The sequence below is a fragment of the Mercenaria mercenaria genome, chromosome 17 (assembly GCF_021730395.1).
Source record: "Mercenaria mercenaria strain notata chromosome 17, MADL_Memer_1, whole genome shotgun sequence".
Lineage (NCBI taxonomy): Eukaryota > Metazoa > Mollusca > Bivalvia > Venerida > Veneridae > Mercenaria > Mercenaria mercenaria.
Window position 1 is genome coordinate 48,046,813 of NC_069377.1, and position 12,087 is coordinate 48,058,899.

Here is a 12,087-nt window from a genome sequence, read left to right on the forward strand (position 1 = left end):
GTGTGACGTTAAAAAAAATAAATATGACCGCCATGAAAGTCATTTCGTTCCGAGCGAGTCCACGTGGTCAGCACCATGAAAAACAGATGTATCAAATATGGAAAAATGCCTGGCCTATCAAAATATTTCTTAATGTCAACACTAGCATTACGAAGATTAGATAAAATCAGAAAAATATGACACTAATGAAGTCTTTAAATTAGCATATTAATAAAGTGCAATTATAACTTCTCATAAAATACCAGACAAATGTTAATTGTTACTAACTGTTCGTATTTTGAAAAAAAATAAATGTTTCCATAAATACTTTAAGCAAACAATTAATATATCAAATTCCGTCAAATAACAGTGATTAGGTTTTACGTTAATTAACATATTTCTCTGGGAGCTGACAAGGCCAACAGTAACTGTGAAATGGATATAAATTGCTTTCTATTAACAAGAGGGCCATGATGGCCCTATATCGCTCACCTGAGTACCATTGCTCTAAATGATATCAAGTTTTGACATAGGTCACATAGGCATACACATTGAATATCAACAGGATAAGTGTTTCTTGTAACAGTAACTTTTGACCTATGCGTCACGTACTAGTCAGGGCCAATCTCCATACCAAGTTTGAGGGTCCTAGGCTCAAATGCTGCATTTTGTACAAGTATGACTATTCCTTACCCTGGAAGACTTAAAAAATAACATTTAAAACCACTCTCATTAGATGGTGGTGAGGTATATTCAATTACATAAAATAAAGGGAGGTAATTTGTTATAAATTCAGTCAAAAGTTATCTACCCTGATTATCCGACTCCATCTGATGGCATAAATGACATTTCAGATCAGTATCTTCATTGGTTACCGAGATACACCCATTTTAATTTGAAACAAAGGGAAGTAATTTGACATAAAATCAGCCCATAGTTATCTACCCAGATTTTCTCAGTCCAACTAATGACAATAATGAAATTTCAAATGAGTCCTATAAATACTTACTGAGATGAATCGATTTTTATTAAAATCAGGGGAAGTAATCATGCATTGGTATATGCATGTAGAAGATACGGAGTACAACCTTAACAACAATATATTAGAAAAGTAAGTAAAAGTAGAAATTTCTTAACATGGAAGACATAAATAACTTTTAAAACCAATCTCATTAGAAGCTGCTAGGTGTATTCATTTACATAAAAAATAAAGGGAGGTAATTTGTCATAAATTCAGTCAATATGTATCTTCACTGATTATCAAAGTCCATCTGATGGCAAAAATGAAATTTCAGATCAGTATCTTCATTAATTATGGAGATATACCCATTTTAATTTGAAATAAAGGGAGGTAATTTGACATAAATGAACTTGTCACTATATGACAGGTGAGCTAAAAAATGTTTCTAATTCATTTTCACAGTGTTTTCTTGTTTTTCAGGCATGATCCAGAGTTTGAATCTGGGTTCAGCTTCCAGTACCAATAATGCTTTTAGAGTTCTTATGGGTATTAACCTGTTCCCAGCATGCATCACAGGACGATGTATGTTAGCTGAAGACGCAGACAAAAGTGAATCTACTTGTACAAGAGTCTTATGCCTTATAACTGTGCAGCCCGTGGTAGCAATGTCTTATAACTGGGCGAAACATGGTCTCTCAGCTTCAACACATGCTCTTCTCCAGTATGACTGAACAACACAAATAGCATGACATTTCTGTCATTTTATTGCATCACAAAATACAATAGATTTACAAATGAAATATTGAAATCCTCACATTTCATAAACATCATATATATGCACCTTTTTCTCTTATATTATTATAAATTATCTAAGAAAACAAATAATCATATTAACAAAATATGAAAGACGTAATTCAGTTTTCTACAAACTTCTCGTGTCAAAATAACAAAATTTGACATAAAAGTTAATGTGTCACAAAAATGGCAAAACTATATGTGCCCAAAATACTGTCAATTTTATTTGTGACATGAATAGCCATAAAACAAAATAAAATCTCTTTATCACATAAAAATGTCACGAATAAGATGAAATGTGTCACATAATTATACAATGAGGTATGCCACAACACTGCATAAGTCTGTCACAAAATTAAACTTTTAAATGAAAACAACTAGCATCAGCAGTGACAACATGAAAACTAAATGGTCCTATATATGTCATGTGTGACAATTTAATCTAGCTGTGTCTGAGCTCAAAATGTGGTACTGGTTTAGAGTATTGTCCCTTTATGTACAAAAAAAAAGCTTTTAGGTAAAAGAAAGCAATAATATCTAGTCAAATAAAGGTAAAAGAGTAACTATTGAGAGATTACGCTACAGAATTAAAAATGGGTGATATAAATCAACATATGTCATCATCATAGGCCAACCTACATTCCCTCTTGAAATTTAAGAAGTACGTAAATTACCTCCATTTACACTGAAATAAGAATAATATCGGCTGAAATATGTTACAAGAGTGAAAGCTGATACACTTGATTTAATCACATATTCTTTCTTTTACAAACCCAACTTCAATTTCAGACTTGTCTTCAAAGTTTCAAAAATATGGCAGCTGATATTTCAATCTTATACTGAAATAACGTAATATCGCGAATGAATTTCTGACTTAGAAATATTGAATGTTCATGAGAAAAGACATCATGCAGAGCACTTATGATAATTAAATAAAAAAAAACAAAAACAAAAAAAAAAACATTATATTATTATAGCAGAACCATGCTTTAACACATTCAAACATGACAAAGAGTTTTTACACACCTGCAGAAAAATTTCACAAGTGCAAAGCCATAGTAAATTATTCTATATGGCATATAATAAATTCAGTGTATATTTTATTTCAATTCTAATATATCTTTTATGTAAACAACCCTTCGAAACAGGGAAGCACTATTTCATAGATAACGTATGGCATCAAATAAAGTAGGTCTATGTGACATCATTACAACCATGTTTTAGTAATACACAGGATGCAACACATCATGCAAAATAGTTGAGGAGTGTGTAGGCTTCTAATGAGTTAATCTTTATGCCTAATAAAATCAATAATTGATTCAGAGTGTGTGAATTAAGTGTAACAACATTCTGATATATCATGTCAATACTGTAATGTCTTTCATATAAAATAGACTAGATCATAATTATGCAGTAGTGCTCTTTCTCAATGTATTTATTGCACCAACTAATATACTGGCAAGAAGTCAATATTGCTGTGTTTTAATGAGAAATATACAATGTCATGATTTGTTTCATATAAGAATGTAAAATAATACCATTTCAATCTTCAAATTTGGCAAGACAAAATTCTTATATTATCAGAAATTTATTATTTTTTATTTAATATTTTAATCAATTAATGTCATAAATACAAATAACATTGTTTCTTATAACAAATAACAAAAGAAACCCATTCAATTGATCTACAACAGATATTTACATGTAAACAAGAGCTGTCTGTAAGACAGCGCGCTCCACTATTCGGGGATTTGACAGTAAAATGAATATATGTCTGAATAAGAGACCTCTACTTCAAAAGGAAGATACACCAAGGGGCATAATTCCATCAAATACACAAATTAGAGTTATTAGGATTGTTACAACACATGCAGATGATGATGATAAAGATATATTTTGAGTTTCAAGTCATTATCTTATATAGTGTTATGTCCAGAAAACGAATTTTGTAAAAAAATTAAGTATAAAAGAGGCATAATTAGGTCAAAAATACAAATCAAAATTATGGAGACTCGTACCACACATGCAGATGATGATGATAAAGATACATTTTAAGTTTCAAGTCTTTATCATATATTGCATTAAAGTTATATCCAGAAAGCGAAGATTGCAAAAAAGTTTAAGTACAAATGGGGCATAATTCTGTCAAAAACACAATTAGAGTTATGGGGTATGTAGCCACACATGCAGATGATTATAAACAAATACTTTTAATTTCAAGCCATTATCTTTTAAAGTACCAAAGGTATGTCTATAAACGAGCTCTCAAAAAAATTTAACATGAAAATAATTCAAAGTATAACACCTTGATGACCCTGACCTTGGGTATAATAGGCCCAGCCCCTATACATACTTTGCTTGTATACTGGACAATGTTTATGTGAAGTTACAGTAAGATACAAGCAATAGTAAAAAAGATATGACAGAAAAACAAAGGTTGCCGAAAAACTTTAAACTTAAAAATAACCTAAGTATAACAGCCTGGTGACCTTGACCTTGGGTATAATGGGCTCAGCCCCTACACATATATTGTTTGTATACTGGACAATGTTTATGTGAAATTACAGTAAGATATAAGCAATAGTAACAAAGATATGACAGAAAAACAAACAACCTGGTGACCTTGACCTTGGGTATAATGGGCTCAGCCCCTACACATATTTTGTTTGTATACTGGACAATGTTTATGTGAAGTTACAGTAAGATATAAGCAATAGTAACAAAGATATGACAGAAAAACAAAGGTTGCCGAAAAACTTTAAACTTAAAAATAACCTAAGTATAACAGCCTGGTGACCTTGACCTTGGGTATAATGGGCTCAGCCCCTACACATATATTGTTTGTATACTGGACAATGTTTATGTGAAATTACAGTAAGATATAAGCAACAGTAACAAAGATATGACAGAAAAACAAAGGTTGCCAAAAAACTTTAACCAAGAAGGGTCACGCCGACACCGGGGCGAGTAGTATTGCCCCCCTATTCTCTGAATAGTGGAGCTAAAAATGAAAAATATATTAGTCTGAAATTACACTGTTTTAAGTAGTAAGGTTAAAACAGATAAAGCAGTATTCCAAATAAAGAGTATGCATAACTAAATGGATAGAAGAGCACTACTGTCAATATTGCACACAAACACAATTACAGCCAGAGCCATAAAGGGAGACAATAAAATACAATGGACCCAGTAATACTTTCTACAATGAAAATCTTAAGTTCAGTCCTTTGACAATCAGAATACAATATTATTATCCAAAATACAAGGAAGAAAAATATCTGATGAAAACTGCCAAAAAATGAGGCAGCGCATTATATGCAAAGTCATTGTGACACTTTTTATTACATGTATTTCAACACCTGAAATGCATATAATATACAAAATAAAGACTCAAGTCAAAACTCTTCATAATGAGATTCAATGAACAGTTTTTCGTGTGTGATAAACTATATTCACAATGTAGCGGAGATGGTGCTAAACTGTTTCAAGAAGTTAATTGACCTGGGCAATAGTTCTAAATGTTCTCCCCATCTCACCATTACAGAGAGACAACAATTCTGAGTAGTTAAAAAAAACAGCCATACTAAAAGTTACTGTTTGTTTACCTTATCCAAATAACCGAGATATAATTCTAAAACGAAACTAATTTCAGTGCTTAAAAATGCTGAACATGATCGTAGTTTAACTTTTGATCAAAGGTGCCTAACGTAAGAATTTTTCACTATTAAACTGAAAACAATTCCATTCATGTGGGCAACATTTAAAACTATCACCACTCCCACACCCTAGATGAAATTTACGAGAAACTGTTAAAAATGATGAACTTCCAATCATATGATAGAGCATAAATAGGTCTTGTTGTTACTACTGAGATTCATGCTGGCAGTGTTTTTTCCTAAGGTCGTTGACTGTGCAATTGTGTCTTCGAATTGATCAATTAGGAATTCTTTGGTCCTAAATGTAGCTTTACATGAACATTATTTTTCATTAAAAAAGAAACAACAGATAATGCCGAAACCATATACAGATGAAACCAAAATTGCCAATACAAGAAAGACTAATTTGCCATTTGTACCAGCTGATTTGTACTATGCATCCACTACATTAACTGTAAATGATGAATTCAAGTCGAAATGCAACATTCTACTTTCACAATCAAGCGACTGTATAGTAATTCAATGAGACGTAAGTTTAATAAACAGCTATTAAAATGTTTTCACACTAATGTTAAACGTTAATGAACTTAAAATATGAAATTTACTGGCAATTAAGGTCAAATGTAATTTTGTAGGAGGAAAGTTCAGCTGAAAGTTTAATAAATGAAAGGACAAAGAAGGAATTCTATAATCATGTCTGACTGCTAACTCCTACATGAAATACAATGCACAGCATGGTGGTAATGGTAGGTGTGTGTGTTCGGGTTTAACGTCTTTTTCAACAATTTTTCAGTCATATAAACAACGGTGGTAATGGTAGGTAGTAAAGGGTACCTTGCATGATATACAACATTTTTCTGTTACACAAATACAATGAATAAACAGATGAAACTCAGAGAAATACAACAGATAATAATTACTACAGACAAGTGATGGCATTAAACACAATAATATCTATTTATTACAAAACAACACTTTTGTTATATCCAACTTGCTATAACAGTCTCCTTAAACAACAGCCAAATTAGTTTTACAAGTTATTTCAAAACCGTATAACTTCAGCTATCACTGGAGGTGTTGCCCAAGAAAAGCTAGTTAAAAACTGTGTTTGACCAAAGAAACTGCTTCAAATGCAGAACATTAAAGGTCCAATACTAAGAAAAGTGAATATTTTAATTTCTTTTAAAAAGCACAGAAACTATTTCATTTTATTGGAAAATGAAAGTTGGTATGTAGAAATTTGAAATAAATCGTAGTATATGTACAATTATTTTTCTATGAAGTATGAAGAAAGTTAAAAAGACCTGGGGGGTCATTCTGTCAATTCATTGAAATTTCAACATAATACACATACATTTCTTTGAGTTCCAAAGACCTTCTGTAAATTTTGACCTGCCAATCTTCATTATTTAGTGTCTTGCAGAAGTCTATGCACTGGCTATGAAAAAAAATGCCAACTCACTTTCCCTTAGTAATGGACCTTTAAATTACCTTTTAGCGCCAATATTTGCCTTTATAACAATGTGAAAATGTGAAAATTTATGTGCAAAAAAGGGGCTAACTCAAGTTTGTGTAAAGTTATATTCAATCTATCAGTGGAGGAAAAGTAACTGTTTTACCAGTAAATGTAGAAACAAGTGAAAAAGTACCGGGTAAGTACAAAACGGGAGATCATTCTAAAATTGTTGTAAAGTTATGTTTCTCAAAGGTGTACACTTACTCTCACTTCCACCTTTTATTGTATCAAGTTAAAAATTCCCCTCAACAGGATTTATAGCTATTTTCATTGCTGAAAAAAGGTGAAAATTTAAGTACAAAACAGGAGAAAATCCTAAAATTATTTAAGTCACAGTTGTGGTTCTTGTGCTTACACTTCTTCTCTTTGCCATCTATCATAATATTGTTATCTTAAATTGCTTTCAAAAAATTTAAATTCATTTTCTTAAATAATACACAATATTGCAAAGCATTAAGCACAACAAGGGAGATCATTATGTCTGCCACCACACAGTGGTGTGGGAGACATATTGATTTACTCCAGTCTGTGTGTCTGTCTGTGTGTGTGTGTCTGTCACAAAGCTTGTCCGCACTCTAAGTCGAACATTTCTCATCTGATTTTCACCAAACTTAAACAAAATGTGTTTGACCATAAGACCTTGGCCAAGTTTGATAACTAGCCAAATCGGTCCAGCCGTATTGGAGTTACAGCCCTTGAATTACCAAAAATCGGCCTTTTCACTCTTGTCCGCACTCTAAGTCGAACATTTCTTATCCGATCTTCACCAAACTTGAACAAAATGTGTCTGACCAGGAGACCTCGGCCACGTTCGATAACTAGCCAAATCGGTCCAGGCATTTTTGAGTTACGGCCCTTGAATTACTGAAAAATTGGCCTTTTTACTCTTGACCATGAGACCTCGGCCAAGTTTGATAACTAGCCAAATCAGTCCATGCATTTTGGAGTTACAGCCCTTGAATCATACGGGCAGTTGTGGGAGACATGCGCTTTTCTCAAAAGCATCTCTAGTTCTTAAATGATTAAAGATAGACTTTTTGCACTGTTCATCAGTGTGACAAGTTATATTAAATGGTGTCAAAATATTTTGTTAAATGTTTCATGACAAACAGATGGCACTAAAGATACTTAGGTGGCTACTATACTGTTCTCTCTATTTCTTTATAGCCATATAAGTGAACATAAACAAGATCTACTGTAAAGTATTGTCCTCCTTGCATCGTAAGTTGCCATTTGTAAACACGGACAGGGGGATGGACGGGACAAAGGAATTCCAATATCACTCCCAAAAACTAATCTTGTGGACTTGCAATACATGAATTGATTAGTGACAAACATTATAAGTTAAGTCTATATTCAGAGGTCGACCATTTAAAATATGTTATGTAAAATGTCAATAATTAATGTAAGTGATCAAAGACAAAAACAAGCAAACACCTTTTTCACAGCACTAGATGAAGTATTTTATCTTCCTTAGTAACAGAAAGGAAAAGAAAACATTGTTAAACTTGCATCTTCCTTGTTTGGCAGTCATTCTGTCTCCATGCCACAACTTTTATTATATTTTATGAACTATAATTGTTCAAAAGTGCATCAATATTCATTAATTCCGCAAATCATTTTCTGACAGAAGAATGCTTTTATTTCATTGTAATGGGTAATAAAATAATACTGCAAAATATTCCACAAATTAATATAGGCAAGCTTGTATCTAATCAAAATTCAGATCAAATCAAAATGCAAAATCAACTCTTGAAGTAATAACAATCTTTAACTTCAGATTTTGATGAGACAGAGTTATTTGGCTTTTTTTTTTCAACAATCACTACTACACAAAGAATTTTAGACAATGCATTATCTTTGTTTGCTAATGTATGGTATTGATTCAGAACCAGTATCAAATCAACTTTAATATGACATAGATTGTAATTTACACTGTGCCCCTGATTAATAACACCTCTGTAAAGCAAGCACCTCTTACATAGATACCATGTATATATTGTCTTGCTTCTTATACACAAAATTAACATGTATAATAATAAACAGGCCATTTCACATAAATGCCGAAACAGAACATTACTGAACAGAAAAATGAAACCAAAATAAAAACATGCAACAATAATTGCAATCCCAGTTTGGTTACCGAATCAGACATAAAAATGAATGAAAAAAGTCGTTTTTCCACAAATTGGTTATTTTACACTTTTTCAATCAGAGATTTCAGACCAAATTAGCGTATATATGAAAGCCCATGCCGATTCCAAAATGAAAAACTGCATAAGTTCAGACTCAGATTCAGCATGGTATATAAAATAAAGAAACTGGTCTTATCTGTATACAGAAATAGCAGCAGGTAGAACAGTTTCGCTCTAAGCCCTCAATATGTGAAATGGCCTTTGGTTGAAATTCTCAGTAAATCAACATCTCCAGGGCAACAAAATGAGACTTCTTAATCGTGTTTGCTCAGTGAAGCATAAGCAATTTTTAAAATAGACAACTGTGTATAAAATTATTGAAACTGGTCGAAAACAGTAACAATGGTAAGGGACCATTAAATAGGAATGACTTTTTTTCTGGCTTAACAAGCAACAATTAGGTCACAAAACAAGTTGCATCCTATTTGTTGTAAGTTAATCATAACGGTTATCATAAGCTGACTGCGCGGCCTGCGTAAGAACCATGACGTAAACAATCACGAGGGCAATCATTACGAGGGTACACACGATTCCCGCTATGATACTGATGTTAATCATCTTTTTAGCGCTTTTGGCATGCCTGTCCGCTGACTGCATATCCCCATATGATGCTGCTGCTTTAGCCTGAAATATCAAATTGACTGTACAAGATCTATAGATATACTATTTATATCTCTGTTGAATACTATTTAAAAATCGTACACTTATAGGGCAGGTGAGAGGCATTTACAAGCACTTCTCTTATCAAGCTGGAATTTCTTAGAAATGTCAGATTTTTATTCAAGTATTCCAAGTCTTTATTAATAACTGATTTTAAAGATCAACTCAAGATGGAGTTAGAAAAACAGAGATAGGAAAAATAGTTGTAAAATAGGAAAAACAATAGCAGGGGAAACTAGAGCTATCACTAAATGCAATTAATACCCCCAGACAAAGTAAAGTGATGTGATCATGAACTTTCATCTTCAAGTGTTAACCTTGAAATACTGACCTGGGTCTTGCACTCTGCACTGTTGTCTTGCTGAGGTTAACAACTGATGTTAGTTTTATGAAAATCCTTCCAAACTTAAGCCTTTTGATCTTTGACCTCTAAGACTGAAATTGACCTTTAACCTAGTGACCTAGTTCTCTCTGCATGTCGGCTGGTTCAGGTTAAAAATTGATGCTAGTTTAATGAAGATAGTTCCAGTGTTCTGGAAGATATGGAGTGGACACAAACTTAAGCTTTTTCATCTTTGACCTCTAAATACTTAACCTTGATGATGGACTTAGTGACCTAGGTCATCTTCTCTGCATGTTGTCTCGATGAGCTAAACAACTGATGCTTGTTTTACCAAAATTTCCAAGCCTTTTAGAAGATATGGAGCAGATATGATGTTAAGCTATTTAACCTTTGACCAAAACGGATGACCTTGATCTTGGACTTAATGATAGGGGATGTGTGATCTACATCATCTTGATGAGGTAAATAACTGCAGCTAGTTTTATGAAATCTTTCGAGTGTTTCAGACAAAATGCAACAAACACATCCTTAAGCTCACTGACATTTGACCTCCAAGTGTGACTATGATCTTGGATGTAGTGACCTAGATTATGTACTCGGCTCTATTCTGTCTTCATGAGGTTAAGATAGAGAACCTCCTTTTTGAAGAGTATTCAATTCCTACCATAAACCTACTTTAACTGCAATTCTTAGGGGGGCGTAGGTTCAAGCCCTACTGGGACCAATTTTTTTTCCTCATTTTCCTTTTTTCTAGTAAGTTTTTACTTCTTTCAAGACTTATTATTGATTTCTTGTACAACAAGAGCTGTCTGTAAGACAGCCAAGCTCAACTATTCGAAATATTGTCCGAGAAGCAGGAAAATATTACCCAAAAAGGTTAAATATCAAAAGAGTTTTAAGTTCAAAAGGGGGAATAATTTGACCAAAATGCATATCAGTTATGGGACTTGCTGCTATCAACTAGTTTTATAACCCCGAAGGCACATGTGAAGTTTCAATTCAATATCTGTATTAGTTTTGGAGATAGAAACTTGCATGTAAAACTTTAACCAGAATTTTCTAAGTCTAAAAGGGGGCATAATCTGCTCAAAATACATGTCAGAGTTATGGGTCTTGACCCAGTGAGGTTGGTAATTGATCTAGAAAAAGAAAAAATAAGTTTCAAATCTATATGCCTTTTAGTAATAGCTGTATGTACTTGCATGCAAAACTTTAACCAGAATTTGCAAAGTCCAAAAGGGGACATAATTTGGCCAAAATGAAGGTCAGAGTTATGGGACTTGCTGCTATCAACTAGTTTTATAACCCCGAAGGCACATGTGAAGTTTCAAATCAATATCTGCATTAGTTTGGAGATAATAACTTGCATGTAAAACTTTAACCAAACTTTTCTAAGTCTAAAAGGGGGCATAATTTGCTCAAAAAACATGTCAGAGTTATGGGACTTGACCCAGTGAGGTTGGTAATTGATCTAGAAAAAGAAAAAATAAGTTTCAAATCTATATGCCTTTTAGAAATAGCTGTATGTACTTGCACGCAAAACTTTAACCAGAATTTTTTAAGTCCAAAAGGGGGCATAATTTGGCCAAAATGAAGGTCAGAGTTACAGGACTTGCTGCTATCAACTAGTTTTATAACCCCGAAAACACATGTGAAGTTTCAAATCAATATCTGCATTAGTTTTGGAGATAGTAACTTGCATGTAAAACTTTAACCAAAATTTTCTAAGTCTAAAAGGGGGCATAATTTGCTCAAAATACATGTCAGAGTTATGGGCCTTGACCCAGTGAGGTTGGTAATTGATCTAGAAAAAGAAAAAATAAGTTTCAAATCTATATGCCTTTTAGAAATAGCTGTATGTACTTGCACACAAAACTTTAACCAGAATTTTCTAAGTCCAAAAGGGGGCATAATTTGGCCAAAATGAAAGTCAGAGTTATGGGACTTGCTGCTGTCAACTAGTTTTATAACCCCGAAGACAC

General features: G+C 33.0%; 1 protein-coding gene across 1 annotated transcript in view; it reads right to left on the reverse strand.

The window, feature by feature from the left end:
- Positions 1-1,686: 1,686 nt before the first annotated feature.
- LOC123535740 (proline-rich transmembrane protein 1-like) overlaps positions 1,687-12,087 on the reverse strand; it is a 33,872-nt gene continuing 23,471 nt past the window's right edge. Inside the window, exon 4 of the mRNA XM_053528095.1 lies at positions 1,687-9,726. Within this exon, the coding sequence (XP_053384070.1) occupies positions 9,538-9,726 (189 nt within the window). The 3' untranslated portion in view covers positions 1,687-9,537. The remainder of the gene's footprint in view (positions 9,727-12,087) is intronic.